The sequence below is a fragment of the Clarias gariepinus genome, chromosome 9 (assembly GCF_024256425.1).
Source record: "Clarias gariepinus isolate MV-2021 ecotype Netherlands chromosome 9, CGAR_prim_01v2, whole genome shotgun sequence".
Taxonomy (NCBI): domain Eukaryota; kingdom Metazoa; phylum Chordata; class Actinopteri; order Siluriformes; family Clariidae; genus Clarias; species Clarias gariepinus.
In genome coordinates, this window is record NC_071108.1 from 26595273 (window position 1) to 26613421 (window position 18149).

At 40.2% G+C, this 18149-nt stretch overlaps 1 protein-coding gene across 1 annotated transcript in view; it reads left to right on the forward strand.

Moving 5' to 3' along the window:
* Positions 1-18149, forward strand: part of ift122 (intraflagellar transport 122 homolog (Chlamydomonas)) — a 46123-nt gene that overhangs the window by 24526 nt on the left and 3448 nt on the right. Inside the window, exons 17-24 of the mRNA XM_053504978.1 lie at positions 4556-4717; positions 5262-5428; positions 6595-6766; positions 7974-8076; positions 12234-12374; positions 12527-12624; positions 15335-15435; positions 17545-17710. Coding sequence (XP_053360953.1) covers positions 4556-4717; positions 5262-5428; positions 6595-6766; positions 7974-8076; positions 12234-12374; positions 12527-12624; positions 15335-15435; positions 17545-17710 — 1110 coding nt within the window. The remainder of the gene's footprint in view (positions 1-4555; positions 4718-5261; positions 5429-6594; positions 6767-7973; positions 8077-12233; positions 12375-12526; positions 12625-15334; positions 15436-17544; positions 17711-18149) is intronic.

An 18149-nucleotide genomic window follows, 5' to 3' on the forward strand; every position in this document is an offset into this window, starting at 1 on the left:
ATTGTTATTGTCGCAAAGCAGCTTTACAATCAAAATAATTATTTAGGTGTGTATGGAATGTGAGTGTGCATGAATCAAAATGGTCAAATAGTCCCTGGTGAACAAGCCAAGGGCGACAGTGGCAAGGAAAAACTTCCTGAGATGGTAATAGGAAGAAACCTCGAGAGGAACCAGACTCAAAAGGAAACCCATCCTCATTTGGGTGAAACAGAAAGCAGGAATTGATCTGCATTCATACTGTGTGTTAGGTGTGTTAGCCAGTTCAGCTATAACAGTTGATGTTAATCGATGTTAATATGGAGTCTTCTTCTTTGTCTTTCGGCCGTTCCCTTTCAGGGGTCGCACAGCCAATCATCTGCCTCCATCTAACCCTATCCTCTGCATCTTCATGTCCTCTCTCACTGCATCCATAAATCTCCTCTTTGGTCTTCCTCTAGACCTCCTGCCTGGCAGTTCCAACCTCAGCATCCTTCTACCGATATATTCACCATCTCTCCTCTGAACATGTCCAAACCACCTCAATCTGGCCTCTCTGACTTTATCTCCAAAACATCTAACGTGGGTTGTCCCTCTGATGAACTCATTCTTGATCCTATCCATCCTTGTCTCTCCCAAAGAGAACCTCAACATCTTCAGCTCTGCTACCTCCAACTCTGCCTCCTGTCTTTTCTTCAGTGCCACTGTCTCTAAGCCGTAGAGCATCGCTGGTCTCACCACTGTCCTGTACACCTTTCCTTTCATTCTCGCTGATACTCTTTTATCGCACAACACACCTGACACTTTTCTCCACCCATTCCAACCTGCCTGTACCCGCCTTTTCACCTCCTTTCCACACTCTCCGTTGCTCTGGACCGTTGACCCTAAGTACTTAAAATCCTGCACCTTCTTTACCTCTGCTCCCTGTAGCCTCACCGATCCTCCTGGGTTCCTCTCATTTACACACATGTATTTTGTCTTGCTTATAACCTTCATTCCTCTGCTTTCCAGAGCATACCTCCACCTCTCCAAATTTTCCTCCACCTGTTTCCTGCTCTCGCTACAAAGCACAATGTTAATATGGAGTCCAGGTAGTTATTGGAGACTCAGGTAGACTTGCCAGTCCTGAACTATCGAGCACCTACAGTCAAGTCCTCAGAGTAACAACTGTCAAAACCAGTCGAGGCCAGAATCGTTCTCATGGTAGAGTGAAACCGTCCTCAGACACCAGACTCATCCCAAAGAGACACATGGGGCATCCATGAATACATGAATCTTACAAGCATAAAAACCATCTAACATAAGGCACTAACCAATGAGAATCAGGTGCAGATGATGACAGATGAACAGGCCAGTGATTAGTATACTGGTGATGCTGAATGCTGTGTAGTTGGAACAGACGAGAGGGGAAATGGGGTTGCTGCTGAGGTTCTTACAGTACATAAACACCCAGTTTTTACATTGTATCTTTGGGCACTTTGCAGCCTGTCACAGTAAAGCATTTTCCCATTTCCTTAATTTAATCTGCATCATTTAATTCAATTTAATATGAAGAAATACACAGTACTTTATGCTTTGTCTGGCTAAAAGACCCAGTTATGTCCAGGTTTTAGCATTGATGTCTTAAGGAATCATTACAGTATTACTAGATAGTCCTCCTTTCTCATGATGCCATCTACCAGTCCTTTTCCAGCATCCCTACAACATGATGCTGCCACCTCCATGCTTCACATTTGGGTTAGTGTTTTTCCAGAGTCCTTTGTTATTTTATTTTTTTCTGTTTGGGAAACAGACAGTCTGGTTTTCGTTTCATTAGACCAGAGAACGCTAAAGCGCAAGATTACATGTTGAAGCTTTCGGATAAAAAGTTTGTTCATCAAGTTTGGAAGTTAAGTTCCTCCCTGAATGATGCGGGGTGTACTTTGGACGGGGTGTGAATATGCTTATTTTAGACGGGGTGTGAAGATGCTTATGGTACACTCAGTTGTTTGGAAACTGCTCTAAAAGAGGAAATGGAAGTATAAACTGTTTTTTCTTAACCTCTTCCCTGAATTGCTTGACTTTCCTAATGGTATCAAAGGCAAAAAAGGTACTGACACTAAAGAGTATGAGCTTTTACAGGAGCACTTGCAATTAACTCCTACTTATGTCAGCTGGCCAATCAGAAGATCATTATGTCAATTTAATTGATCTTTCAGACTGATTAAAGACATATTATGTAAACTTTTAATCTACTGCAATTCCTATATAGTGAATAGTCAACAAGAACTTAAATATATTTGTTTCTAATTGATTAACTGTTTTTTTTTTTACACTATTTTGTGATGTTGTGATGTGAATGCTTGACATAAACATATTACAAAATGTTTACCTAGTCAAAGCACTTTGTCAAAAGTGAAATCATAGTGAAAGCTATAAATTGATTGGCTTGCAGTGAGAAAGTTACAGGATGAAAGACAGGAGAGAGATAAAAAAGGGAAGCGTGTATTCAGCTGCAGAAGTGGTTGTGACAACAGGAACTACTTTTGTTTCATATTATACCACAATTTTTCATTTATTAAGAAATACAATTGTTCAGGATTACTAAGGAACTTTGGGGTGGTAACAGTAAATCACATCAGGACACATCACACTGCCTCATCACTGCGTATTTTCCTAAGAGCGTGCTCTGTCATGTTTTATTCTGTACCTAATCACCTTTCTTTGGATTTCTCAAAAAGCTTTAGAGTTTAGACGAAATAGAATCAGAACAAGTCACATCTGGATGCTTTTGTGCGCTTTGTGTACATGATTTGACCTTACTAGCCCCCAGGTAACGGTTTGAAAAGGGCTGGCCTTTGTCTACCAGAAATGCTTTTGATGTCAGGAATGCTGTATAGAAAGCATGGATTATTGAATTTCAGTTGCAACAGAAGGTAGTTTTAAATCATAGGGTATTAAAGGTAAGCTTATATATACTGTATGCACTCCTACTCTTAATTCTGTGTTTTTGTGTAGAAACATAATAGAAAAAAAATCATCTGATTTTAGCAGGTCTAAGGCTAATACAACTTCAGATGAAAAAAATGTGGGCGATACTAAAGACCCCAATTATTCAATAGCGTGTAGATTCACCTTTAGCAGCAATAACTTGTGAAGGAATTTTGGCCTTTTCTTCTTTACAACATTACTTTAGTTCATTGTTTTGGGCATTTTCTCCCACCACAGCATTTCAGTTGGGTTGAGGTCTGGACATTGGCTAGGCCATTCCAAAACCTTGATTTTGGATTATTGTCCTGTTGCATGACCCAATTTCGACCAATCTTTAGCAGTCAGACAGATGATGAACTTCATGATAAACTCCACTGCGGTGCTTGACAGTGAATATAAGGTGTTTCTGCTGAAATGCTTCTTTGGTTTTTCCCAAGCATGGTGCTGGGCATTAAGGCCAAACAACTTCACTTTGATCTCATTTGCCCATAGCACATTGCTCCAGTAGCTTTTTTTTTTTTTTTAAGATGCAGATTTGCGAACATCATTTGTGCTTTCATGTTCTTTTTAAACAGAAGAGGCTTACTCCTGTTCATGTTCCGTCTTCTTCTAATTGTGCGGTCATGGCCTTTTAACATTTAACATGATCAGAGAGCCCTGTGGGATGTGAGATGTAGCTCTTGGTATTTTATTTTCTCTGAGCGTTGCATGGTCTCACCTTGGGTTAAATGTGCTGGGATGTCCCCTGCTGGGACGATTGGCAAGTGTCTTGAATGCTTTTCACTTGTGAACAATCTTTCTCACCGTAGAACGTAGAACTCCAAATTGTTTGGAAATGTTTTTTTTTTTTTTTTTTTAGACTGATCTGCAGCAACTATTGCTTCTCTAAGACCACTGCTTATGCCTTTCCTTCTTGGCATTGTGTTAACACACACCTGAATGCTCCAGAATGGGAAACTGCCAAAACCTTTGCCTTTATAGAGGTCTGCACACCTGCTGATGATCAATTAATCAAGGCCTGATGATTAACACCTGGTTACAACTAACCCTTTTAAATGCTGTTAAAGTAAATTTTTTTTCTTTTTCTTTTTGGCTTCATTTTTGTTAAATAAATATTGGCACGGTGCAACAAAGTTGTAGATGTTGTTCGAGACCCGCTATGATCAGGTGTTCGGTATTAAGTTTTTACAAAAAAATTGAATTAATAGAAAGGTACTAACTTATAAACATGTGTGTATACAGTATGAAGTGATAAAATATTTATAAGTGTAAAAATATTTGTGTATAAGTAAAGCACTGAAGTACATGTTTGATATCTGTATTACTCTTTCACTCACAGTTTTAGACTTATTGTACGCGAATTAGAATAGAAATTGGCCTAAATCCAAACTGCAAGGGTGAAGACCAAGTTTTGTTTCGTGAGCCGCTTGCTCTTCTTCTATTTTTGTCCTGTTTATCATCGACCAGTGAGTGAGCGAAAAATGTGTGCTTTCTGTTCGTGCCATGTGTGATTCACCATTTGCACAAAACCTAGTTGATTTACATTTTGCTCCGCTGCTTTTTCCCTGCATGTGCTAATCAAATCACGTTCGTGTGTATTCCACCACAGGAGAGGAAGAAGCGAGGTGAGAGCAACAGCGATCTCTTTCAAGCAGACGTCTACGCTTCCCAAGGCAAATTTCACGAGGCCGCCAAACTCTATAAGAGAAGTGGCCATGATAACAGAGCGCTCACCATGTATACAGACCTGCGCATGTTTGAGTATGCCAAGGTGTGTGTGTGTGTGTGTGTGTGTATACATTCATGTTTAGATCATACGTTTGCTCATTAGAGGCAATGTATATATCTGTCTTTTTTGGTGTGTGTATTTTGTTAGAGTTTGTATACCGAAATCTATGTTTAACCTGCTGCTCTATATATTTATTTTTTTGCCAGCTGTTCCTCCATGTGTACGTTTTCATATTCTGACATGTGTGTATTTGTGTTGGGCCCCTGCTCTTCAGACCGATCTCTTTTTTTTGTGAAGGAAGACAGTCCTGTCCTTTACCAAAAGTGGCGCTGCTCTCTTTTCTCGGCTCCTCCACTTCACCAGGCCCTTGAGCACTAGATGTACGCAACGAATAATTAAGACTACTTCAAGCACTTTAGCTTCCCTTTCAGACGTTTTTTTGCAATCGTGCCACATGCCCCGACTTCAATCTGCGTGTATATGGCAGAGCGAGAGAAGAGCGTGAGAAGTGGAAAGGTCCTCTTTTGTACTTGACATGTGTGTTTTTGCTTAGTGGGAAAAAAAGTTTCTCTGTTTTGCATTTCAGGACTTCCTGGCTTCGGCAGACCCTAAAGACACAAAGCTGCTGATGAAGAAGCAGGCGGACTGGGCTAAGAACAGCAAAGAGCCGCGTGCTGCTGCTGACATGTATCTAAGCGCAGGAGAGAACATGAAAGCCATCGAGATCATTGGAGAGCATGGCTGGGTGGACATGTGAGACATTTGAATATAGAATTTCTGGTTTAAGCACATACACAATTGTCCATTTTTCTCCCAAATTTTGGTCACCTGCCAACTCGCCAACTCACTAGCCAGATACGGTTACCAGCGAGGAGGGGTGAGCAGTTAACACATGCTTCCTGTAAGACATGTGAAGCCAGCCGACTCCTTTTGTTCACGTTTCATTACAACGCAGGGCAGCGTAACACGATTAGACAAACCTGCTGTCTACCCTCTTCTGCATACATTAAGCTCACAGGCACTCATGATCAGCTACTGTCACTGTAGTTGACAGATAAGAGAGAGCCGGAGCAATGCCTTCCCTCCCACTCAGAGGACAAACGCTGACAAATTTGCTCCCTTGGCTCCCAGCCACTGATGTCTGTCGCATTGCCACAAATATAGGATGAATGTTTTTCTCTTGCACCACTCCAGAACCCTGGGGTGAAGCTCTTCTTAAAGCTGTGACAATACGAGATGCACTACTTCAAATATTCGAACAGAAGAAGAAAAAGCGTGTACTGACCCTGCCATTTGCAATCTCCCAAAACCTTTGAAAAGCCTTTTCTGAATTCGAGTAGCAAGAGAGAGATTGCACGAGATTACACGCTTCCTGTATCTTTAGCTGAAATTGGAAATCGTACCTGACACTGCCCCTCGAAAATACATCCCATTTTCCCAGGCACTAGCTTAAGGTTGCCAAATAAACAATCCAACTCACTCATCATTTAGGCAACGTACTCATCCTCAAAGTGGAGTTCGCCTTAAACCGCCTTCTCCTTTTACCGCGTGTTCGCTCTCGTCTTCATTTCGTTTTCATTTCCTCCTTTGAGTTTTGAGGTTTCTTTTGTCCTGTTTTTTCCTCACTTTTTTTTTTGAAAGCAGTGCGGAATATTAAAGACTATAGCCTCACATCAAACAGATAATAACAATGTGGAGGACAACATATAATTAAACCACTGGCAAGAAAAGAGAAAACAATAAAATGGAACTAATTTCATGGATCGTTGCCCGCACATAATGTGGAAAATGAACCTCCATTGTTTGAGCAACTCTCCTATTATATTATTGCTATCTTTATATCAGATAAGCAAAGTTCATCTTGAATCAAACAACTCCCTTTCCTTCCCTTGGACTCCTCTCCTTCTCTCTTTCTGTAGGTTGATAGATTTGGCACGGAAGCTCGATAAAGCCGAGCGCGAGCCGTTGGCCAGGTGCGCTGAATTCTTCCAGAAGTTGAATCACCATGGTTACGCGGCTGAGACATACTCCAAAATGGGCGACCTGAAAGCCTTGGTGAAGCTCCATGTAGAGGCCAAGCACTGGGATGAGGTGTGTGGGTGGACGGGGGATCGCCGGTCAAATACATTTCTCTTTGTCACTCGCCAAATGTGTTTTATAACATGTAGTTATAGGAATGTCTTGTGTGTTGCTGTGGTACAATTATGTGCTGCTAATTACAAACTACTTAACTGATAATTAACTATCATACATAGTAATTAACCAGAGCTACTACACACGTTAAATGATGTATATAGAATACTAAATTGCCTCATACTATTCTTGAATCTGGTCGATAAGAAAGTGTAAGAAAGTTTTGGTTTCTATAGTAACGACTGAGATTTTATGCTGAAGCATTCTGTCTGGAGACATTTATAACTTTTTGGGAGGAGGATAGTAACCTTTATAATCAGTGTAATGACAGAGTTAGGATTCTCACGAACGAAACAAGCCGGATGTCTTTTTGTCATAATACCTAGTGGAGAAAGTACGAGGGGTGTTCAAGTCAAACTGAGACTTTTCTATAAAAACTTTTCTCTTTTTTTTTTTCTCGATACATCAGATCATTTCCCCAGTGCTTGGATACCATCAGTGTAGAAAGTTTTCTCATCCGGCTTGTTTCTCGTGGTCCGACTGCCTGCTTTACATCATCATCATTGCTAAAACGCTGGCCTTCAAGGAACTGCTTTACCAGCAATCAAAAAGTTTTTACGGAACGATTCATGACCACATACTGCCCTGCACACCACTTGCACATTTGGGGCGGTAAAGGAGTTCCTGGGATGCTAGCGTTTCAGTCGCGAAGCGGACTGATCGTTGCTCCGGCGTACGTACTGAGAAAAACATTCTACCTTCACGATATTCGTTTGCTTTGTTAAAGTTGGAGTAAAATGCACTTGAAGAGCGTTTAACGATCTAGGAGCATCATTACACCAGTATCCTCATTACCAAAGGCAGTTAGAAATGAAATAGAATGAAAATACAAATTAGGAACTATGATCTCCTGCTATCCCTAAAAGCTAATCACCCACAGCTAACCAGGGTGTATTTTTCATGATTGGTAATCTCAGAAGAGTTTTGGCGTTTGTGGCATTAACTACTAACTTGTACGGAACCTGTTTTGTGACACCAGAACAAGCATTCGCTGATTTGATTGATTTGCATGTCTATATAAACTAATATTTACTACACCTATGCTAATGTTAAACCAGGTATATTAGGAGTGTATTAACACGTAGTTTTCTCCTTTGGACCACAGGCTTTCTCTTTGGTCGAGAAGCATCCTCAGTACAAGGACGACGTGTATGTTCCGTACGCACAGTGGCTTGCTGAGAACGACCGATTCGAAGAGGCCCAGAAAGGTAAGTCACTCGTTCCTGCAGACAGCGGTTTTTCACATATTTGCAGCCTATTCAGCAAGCACTGTGGATTATAATTACATGTCCACATTATGCTCAGAAAAAGAAAAAAACAGACAATGTGTGGGAGCTTTGGAAGTCCTCTTCTCTATATAGTTGGAGAAAGAAATGTGGATTGTTCTATGCAGCCCTGATTATCTTTCTGGTCATAATCCACACCATTGTGCTTCGGCTGATTATAATTGGCAGCGGGAGACGCTGTACAAGCCCAACGAGGCAGAGATGTCTTCAGACTCCACGCCACACACACACACACACACACACACACACACACACACGTACACACTCCATTTCATTAACCCAGGAATTTTCTCCTCACTCCTCAGCTATTCTGGACCACCGTCTGTGTTTATCATAGACGGTTGGAGCTGAGCTGCACTCCAGCCACGTCAAATCTCTTGTGATAAATGGGCGACTGAAGCACTTCGACCTAAACTGCAGCTAATGGAGTCCTGACCCTTAAAAAGGCTTCCACCGTGAGGCCGTGGCAGGGGTTGCCTCGCTGTAAGCCTGTGTTTCATTAGGCCGAGATAGCAAGGAGGGAACCCAGGGCTCAATCCTGCTCGGGTTTCTAAGTGCGACTCTGTTTGACATCCACTAATAGCCTCTCATTTGCTCCGTGCAGCGAATTGCAGCAGAGATTAGGCTTTAAGAGCAGAGGTTCGTAGTACTTGTGTGCATTAAGTACAAATTGCTTTTGGCGTGCGGGTGAGGTAGAGAGGTCTGGCCTGGTTCCCTGCGTGTAACGTCTGGCAGCTGGAAGAGAAGAACGCAAAGGAGGAATTTATTACTTGCATAGACAAACTCTGGGAGAGATTTTGGTCAAATATGAATGTAACCGGATGATTTAGCAGTGCAAATGACTAAATCCCTGTTTAGACTGATTAATGAAGGGTATTATGTCCAAAGATTGATGGCAGGCCTGAACCGGACAGCTCCTCGGCTTGAGGTTCTGAAATTAATGATCGTGTGATTTGAGTTTTTTAAGTGGCTTCTAAGTCTTTTGGAGACAGTTTGTCAAATTAAAGCTGACATCTGAAGCTAAACAGCTTGAATGTCAGCTCAGGCTGGATTGAAATTAGTAGCCACATACTGGTATGGAGAATGACATGAGATATGATGGATGTGGATTGCATTCACAATCTGGAATAGTCACACAGCTCGATTTTTAATGTCGCAAGACATAATTGTGATTATTCATGTGTGTTTTTAAATATCTATCCCATAATAATCAATACAATTCAATTTGATTTGAATAGCGCTTTTGTATTGTTGCAATGCGATCAAATGAAAATGATAGAAAAGTGTTTGAAATGTGTATGAATCAGAATATATAGTACATATAGTAGTGTAATATAGTACAGTACAGTATAGAGACCTCCGGCACCAGTGCTTCCTTTTGAGGAATTCACACTTTAATTGCATTTAATGTCTGCTTGCCTTCTTGCCGCTAATTAGTGAATAAAGAGTGAAAGTTTTTGTGTAGCATGCTCATATATAACTGACACTTATTTTGTTTAGTTCTTCGAGTCGCTCCTTCAAGTTGTTTTGTATTGATTTTTTTTCCCCCCACAGATAATATAATGAGCTTTGAATTTGTTTTGTCTGGTTCTCCGGCAGTTTTGATTAAAGACGAAGAGACATAAGTACTCAAGATAACCCGAAGTAGATTATAACTTAACGTAAACTGCTCAGATCACCATGGTTTCATAATCTTTTATGTTCGTGAAGGATATTTGCCAGACATTGCAAAATCTCCTTACTATCGAAAGGCTTATGATGTCATTAGATATAATGGATTTAAATAAAAATATGTACGTCAGCTTGGTTCGATTTACACATTTTTAAATTGTGGCTCACAGAAAAGCGTTTACTCTATAACAGGCCTGTATTTTCTCTGGGTTAAGCTGTAAATCAACATTGTAGGAGCATTAGCGGTTGAAGGAACCATGTCATAGCCTTTGTCTTCCTATATGATAGCTGTGCGATAGCTGCCTGATGGATGAGAGCTGGTCATGTCCAAATCTGGAAAAATGATGCATATCCGTATCCATTGACCAGCCCTAACATTAAAACCAGCTGTTTAATATTGTTTTGGTCCCCCGTGCTGATAAAACACTGATTTTTTCGGCATCGACTCTACAAGACCTCCGAAGCTGTGCTGTGATTTGTATGTGGCGCTAAGATGTTGGCAGCACATTCTTTAAGTCCTGTAAATAGAAAGATATGGCCTCTGTGGATCAGACTAGTTAGTTCAGTACTTCCGACAGATGCTCCATCAGACTGCGATCTGGGGGATTTGGAGGCCGAATGAACACATTGAACCGTTTGTCATGTTCTTCAAACCATTTCTGAAGAATTTTTGCAGTGTGCCAGGACACATATATACTGTTTCCATGGAGAGATGTACTTGGTCTGCAGCAGTGTTTACAGTGCAGTAGGTAGGTGGTACATTTCAAAGTAACATCCACATGAATGGCAAGAGCCAAGGTTTCCCAGAACAACACTGATCAGAGTATCACACTGCCTCTGTTGCCTTGCCTTCTTCCCATAGTCATTCTTGGTGCCATCTCCACGTGATGCACAAACATCCACCCATCCACAAATGAAAAAGAAATGTGATTCATCAGACCAGGCCACCTTCTTCTCTTTGTCTGTGGTCTTGTTCTGATGCTCACATGCATATTGTAGACACTTTGAGTGGTCACCCTTTCCTGTTCTGCACTATGGAGCCCCGTACACAACGACCTGAAATGCACTGTTTCCTGACATTTTTTTTGTAGGTACTAAACACTTAATATCAGGAACACCCTACAAGAGCTGTCCTTTTTTGAAGATGCTCTGATCCAGTTGTTTAGTCATCACAATTTGACAAAGTATTGCAAAATTCTCTCAGATCCTTACCTTTTTTTTCTGTTTCCATCAGATCAACCTGGAGAACTGAGTGTTCACTCACAGCCTAATATATTTTACCCCTTGACCAGTACTATTGTAATGACATAAGCAATTATATTAGCGTCACGTGATATAATGTATGTAGTGTATGTGTATACACACATTGAAATTATCATTTTAAAAATTGAAGTTGTAGCATATGACATGGATGTCTGGACTTTAAACCTGTGATATGAATACAGTAGGATCCAAAATTCGGAAACATTAAACGTGTGGTTTTTTTTTAAACTGGAATTTTGTATCTTGTGATACTGATGGTATTAAATCCTTTTTACAAAAGGTCAGATTTTCTTTGAGTCTGTTCTTTTGGATCACATGATCAGATGAATTTGTGGATTTATTGTAAACAATCGGCTTTAACGTCAAATTGTGACGTCTATGTCAGCTTGAGTTTTCCATTTAGATACTGGGGATACACACAAGTACTGTAATTGGCAATATTTCTGAAATTATAATTGATTATATTCAAGTTATTTATTTCATTATTTTTTGTTATTGTAATATTTATATTTATGTTAATATAATTGACGAGGTAAATTGTACTTAAAAAGAAAGGACCATTTCTCCTATTGCATCTCAGATTCATAGTGAAAATACCTCTAAAAATCTTGTTTAGAAAAGTTAAGTATTAATACATATACAGTACAAGTATGATTTTTATTAGTTAAATATAAAATAAGCCCCCAACCACTAAGCAAAAAAATTGCAGTATTCAGGACATGGATATTTACATGGATGTTTCAATGTTGCACATTAAACTGGAAAAATACTAATATGATCATTTAGAGCTTGGGTATATATAAGAAGCAGTTCCTCACATGAACATGGGTTAGATTCTCAGATGTTGGACAGCCGGCAGACGTTCATTAGGCCACCTGGGTGGCTAGAGAAGAATGTTGATGCATGTCTTACTTGTGCCTTAAGGGACGGTGGGGCGAGTCAAAGGGATTATGATACACAGCAGGGTGTGAGAAGTGTGTTCCTCTACAGTAGGTGGGGGTTTGTTTTTGGCTTTGTAGGCAAGCACTAGTGTTATGGAGTGCGGCAAGAAGCTGGTTGTCATTTGTATTTTTTTTTTTTTTTAATCCTACTGCATGTAAATGTCTTGTGATTTAACGTCTTGTTTTCCTCTCCTTGTTCACGAGCGTTCCACAAGGCCGGCCGGCAAGCAGAGGCTGTCAAGGTTTTGGAGCAGCTTACCCACAATGCTGTTGTGGAGAGCAGATTCAACGATGCATCATACTACTACTGGATGCTCTCCATGCAATGTCTGGATATAGCACGAGGTGTGTGTGTGTGTGTGTGAGATTTAAACTAGATATCATTTATCGGTATTATTTTGTATTTATGTATGTTTCTTTTCTAGCAAAAAAGAAACATACATTCCGTTCAGAATGAATTGTATGTGTGTTTGCATTGGTTTTATTTATTTCCACAGATAATGGCGAGAAGAGGGAGGAGATGTTGAAGAAGTTCCACTCTTTTCAGCATTTGGCTGAGCTGTACCATGTCTATCACTCCATTCATCGCTACATGGTGAGTCTCCTTATCTAAACCACTTCATCACTGTTTTTTCCTCTTAGCTGTAAGACATAGTTTGGCAGTTGCAAAAACGGTTATGTTTGATAATAGTAATGGGTTGCTAATATGTTCCAGAATAACACACTTTATCATTTCATATCAACTGCAGTTTAATTTATATTAGCTGTTTTATTTTATTCTTACACAGGGTGGCCTAAACATTTAGAGCTGTAGGCAAAATAGTTTTTTAACACATACAGTAAATTTAATACAGCAACTGCTCACACTGACAACTTCACAGCACATACACAGCTGTATTTGTGTTTCTTAATGTATCAGAACAGATGTAGTTTTAATCAGAGACGGTTTTCTCCTTAAGTGCAGCCATCGCTCTGGGCCGATAGTAATAGATGACCGACTTCAGGTGGCATCAAAGAAAAAAAACCTAGCAGTGATAGATCTGCTCTATTGCCATCTTAGGTCTGAAATAAAATATATAAATAAATAAATAAATTATGCACATTTTTGTTACTGTTGTTGTAGCTTGCTATAGGTTGAATTAAAAAAAAAAATGTAATTCAAAAAAATTAATTATTATGAATTTAATTATTTTGAATTTAATTCAAAAATTTTTACCCTGCTTTCATACATAAGTTGAACATTTGTAGCACCTGCCATTGAAATTCATGAGGGGTGTCAAACTGGGACCTTTAATTGTGTAGAATAACACAATACAGTTCAGAAAGTAAAAAAATCCCCTGCAACACTAATGCACTTATCCCAGCGTTTCACTAGTGCTTGGATACCATGAGACACCATGATTGGACTGCCTCCCAGGAACTCCTTTATTGCCCTAAACATGTGGATCTTTTTTGGCTCAAGGACAGGACTGTACGGGGATGTGGCAATAACTCCTAGTCGACTTCCTGTAACGTGCGAGAGGTGTTTGTGAATGTTTGTGTTTATAGTTCCCACAGACAGATGCATCTCATCTGCAAGTTGGCACCTAGTTATCTGTTCACAGGAAAGCCTGCGGTGGGCTCCGAGCCACCTCGGCCGGGATACTCGTTCACAGATGTACAGTGTGGCCTTCTTTTAAACCAATGATTGCACCATTCAAATGTTTTACTGTAGTGTGCTTAAAGTCTTATACCTTTTATTTAAAAAAATAATAATTCCAGTCCTGGTTTGAGCTAAACGCACAGTGTACTTGTATGTTAAGGCTATAGGAAATAGCTCATAGTATTAAAAAGGGGAATGTAAATGAGGCAAGTCCAGGACAAACATCTGGAAAAAACATAAATCAGGATTCGGTCATTTCAAAAAATCCCAAATGTTGAACTTTCTTCAAAACAGCATTAAATATTTTATTAAAAGTGAAAAGAATATGGCACAACCGCAATTTTGCCTAGAGGATGCCATTCACCAAAAGGAGGGTATTAGTCAGAGAAGCAACCAGTGGACTCTATTCATACTGTAAATACTTATGTGGTCGTAGAATTCATTCTTTATTTGTACAAACTATAAAAGATCTAAGATGTGTGTGTGTGCATATATTTATATAAATATACAAAAAATTGTAAATATACAAGATATTGTATGTTGCTTTGCTTTTGTAGTTTTTGGCAATTCCTAATTGTCATTTTCTTATGCAGATTTGTTGTGATTTTGTGAGTCATTGCCTGCACCACACACCGCTACAGTCATCATGTCTGTAAAATGATTTGATTCTTATAATAAATGACTCAACTTGGATTTGAAATGATTGCGAAATCAACTGCTGCCATGGTTTTAGTCTTTTGGCAACCGTGACTAGTGTTATCGAAATATGTTTCCCTCTTACCATTTGTCAGAAATGGACAATGTCCTATTAATGAAGAGTCCAATGCAGTTGTTTTTGGCAGGTCTAATTTATTACATATGAATGAACTCATTTATTGCCGGGGCTTGTTTTTTAGTCTGAGCTGTATTTTTATTATCCTCGTGAACAATTAGCGCTGTGGGATGTCATAGCGGGATATTGATAAGCGTAGTTACAATGGCGGTCAACACGACAATATTTTCAACCGAATACTGTATTTTGAGCAACTTTTGATTTAGAAAATGAAAAATGATAAACATTTATATGCAAGCCTTTATGGGTGGATAACTAGTAAATAACTTTATAAAAGAGCATGGTGGTGTCGTGTGGTCAGCACTGTTGCCTCGCACCTCCAGGGTCTGGGTTCGATTCCCGGTCAAGTTCGATTGCCATCTCTGTGTGCATGGAGTTTGCATGTTCTCCCCGTGCTTGGTGGGTTTCCTCCCACAGTCCAAAGACATGCAGATCAGCCTAATTGGTGTTTGCAAATTGCTCATAGTGTGTGAGTGTGTGTATGTGTCTGTGCCCAGCGCCTTGGGCCCCAAGTCTCCTGGAATAGGCTCCAGGCCCCCTGCGACTCTCAATACAGGATAAAGCGGTGTAGACAATGAGTAAGTGAGCTCTAGATAAGCAGTTGAACCAAATGGCCATTAGTCCTGAAGCTAGAGGTAAGCAGGACAGAGATGTGGTTCTTTTGTGGTTATCTTGCACAACTTTGTAAGTTTTAATCTGAATGCATTATTTAACTGTTTAAATATTACACTCGGTGGAAACCCTGTGGAAATTGGTGTTGCCAATAGATGTGTTGGCTTATCAGTATGGACTGACTCATTTCACTTAAAATCTCGTGTGTCATTCTTTCAGGTTGAGCCCTTCAGTTCAAACATGCCAGAGACTCTTTTCAACCTCTCGAGATTCCTGTTCCACAACTTGACCAAAGATATTCCACTGGGCATCTCCAAAGTGTATCCTTTATCCAAACACACATACGGACCGAGCAACCCTGAGAGCCTGCAGGGTGCTTGATCATGTACCGACCTTTTAATAAGTGCTCACTTGACTCAAGGATATTCAAGTGTTTAGAATACACTCTACTCATTTCTGCTTCTGTGTGTGTGTGTGTGTGTGTGTGTGTGTGTGTGTGTGTATGAGAGAGAGAGAGAGGATACTTGATTGGGTCGTGAACTGAATGCATATTAAATCTTCTCACCTCACCTTTAGATTTAACACTTCAACAAAGTGTGTTTCCTTTTACGCTCTCTGTGGATAGGACTGACGGAGGGAGAGAGTGCGAGAAAGATGAGAAAGTTAAGAAGAGAATGCAAGGAAGTGTCATGTTGGGAAAGCAATAGATGAATTTAGATCTACGATTTTCGTTGGCACTTTAAATTTAATTGGCATTTGGACCTGTCTTCAGTACCTCACTTTGTCTCCGTCTCATTTACGCAACCTTCCTTTTTTTTAATCTGTCTTTATCTCAGATGCACATCCTCTATGTGCCCTCTCTCTCTCTCTCTCTCTCTCTCTCTCTCTCTCACTCGCTCTCCTTTATTGATGACTTCCAGCTCTTTTCTCCGGAGTTACCAGATGTTCATGACACAGAGAGAATAAACATATGGCAGCTGATCTCTGTTTTACAGTGTAGAGAATGAGATGAGCAGTTTGAGAGAAAATCCTACAGAGGAAAAGCGGGATGAAAGAAAAAGTGTGTTCTTCCTTCACGGTCCAGCCCCCACTATGCGATTGGCAAGCAGCAAATTAATTACAGCTTTCTTTTTCTTTAAATCTTTTTTTGGCGGGGAAATGTCAATTTTTTTCTGGTTTATGACCTTTTCGTTAGTTGGCAGGATCTGGACCTAATACACCTCCACTAGGAATAATCTCACAATGTCCTATCAATTAGTCTCAGAGCAAGAAGATATACCCACCAGCCACTTTAGGAGGAAAACCTGCTCATGCTGGTCTTCCAGTCCTCACTCGTCCAGTTTGGGTAAGCTTCTGTCTCCTGTAGCCTCAGATTACAGTTCTTGGCTGAGGGTAGTGGAGCCTGACATGGTCTTCTGCTCTTGTACCCCCACCGGCCTCAAGGTTCAACAAAAGATGCTTTTCTTCTCACCACAGTTATAAAGTTATCATAGCCTTCCAATCAGCTGTAGTAACCAGCCTGGCCATTCTCCCCTGACCTCGGACAATCTCTCAGAGGATGCTTCTTGTTTCTCACAGTATTCGGTGTCGACTCCAGAGACGGCTTTGTATGGAAATCCCAGGAGATCAGCAGTTTTTGAAGTACTCTGTCAAGCTCAACTGGCGTCAACTTCCATGCCGTCGTCATTATCACTGCGATCACATGTTTTTCTCCCGATTCGGATTGTTTGCTACAGCTTTTGCCCTGTATCTGCTTGACATTATGCATTGTTCCCCTGCCACATAATTGTCTGATTTGATAATTGCAAGGCAGAGCAGATGTACAGGCGTTCAAGTAGCCGATGAGTGTATTTTACAATTTAGAAAATATGCCGGTCTGTTTCTTAAAAAAGGAAAAAAAAAACGAAGAAAAACTTGTCTTGCCATCTGTTTGCATCAGTAAATGTGACAGGAATTGGGAATGTACTGAAATATAAGGAGATGAGAACATGACGGAGTAGCATCAGAATAGGTTAGGATGATGCCAAGAGTCCCAGACAGGGAGTTTCAAGGATCGTCCCATTTTATTTATTGATGCAGACGAATCTCTGGCTTAAAATATATTTTGTAAAATTAATAAATTAAGGAGGCTTTAAAAAGACTAGCTTTAAATAAATTTCACCACAGACATGTCTTAGTTCTCTTCTGTTGGTGCCTCTCTACCTAAAGCTTCAGCTTTCTCTTAGAAGGTGGGCTAATTCACACTTTTTTATATATATATATATATATATATATATATATATATGACTTGTATAGATGCATTTATTGCCCTTCGTGACAGATATGGATATTCAGAATGACCCGCATGCCAGAAGCTGGACATTAGCATGATTTATTGGTTGTGTGTGAAACTTTATGATTGGTCTCTTGATCCTTGACAGACAGGTCAGCTACACTCTGTATGCTTTGGCTAAGCAGAGTAAAGCCCTCGGGGCCTATAAGGTGGCGCGGCATGCCTTTGAGAAACTCCAGGGCCTGAAAATCCCAGCTCAATTCCAGGAGAGCATGGAACTCAGCTCGCTTACTGTCTGCTCCAAACCCTACCGGGACAGTGAGGTGTGTATGTGTGTGTGTGTTTTCTTATTTTCCCAGGCGCTCTAGCTATGTGTTTCTTATAGACAATATTCATAATATTTTATTTGCTGTGATCTATCAGAATGCATTATACAGTGGTACCTTGGCATACGAATGCAATGGCAGTCTGTTCTGGAGGCAAGTTCTTAAGGTGAAAATTCGTATTTTGCAAAACTCATTTTCCCATAAATGACATACAGCAACTGGCGTTCGGTTCGAAGTATGCTAGGGAAAAAAGGCACAAATTTGTGAGGCAGGGTGTTTGTGTGCAAAGGTACCACTGTCTTCCTGTAATTAACACTGGGTCAGTGTCAAGAAAATAGATCTGATCACTATTCTTGATTTTCATCTACATTAATTAGCTGTAACTTTCTGGCTCTGGCTCCTTGCAGCATGACTCCACAAGACCTCTCGGTAGGGG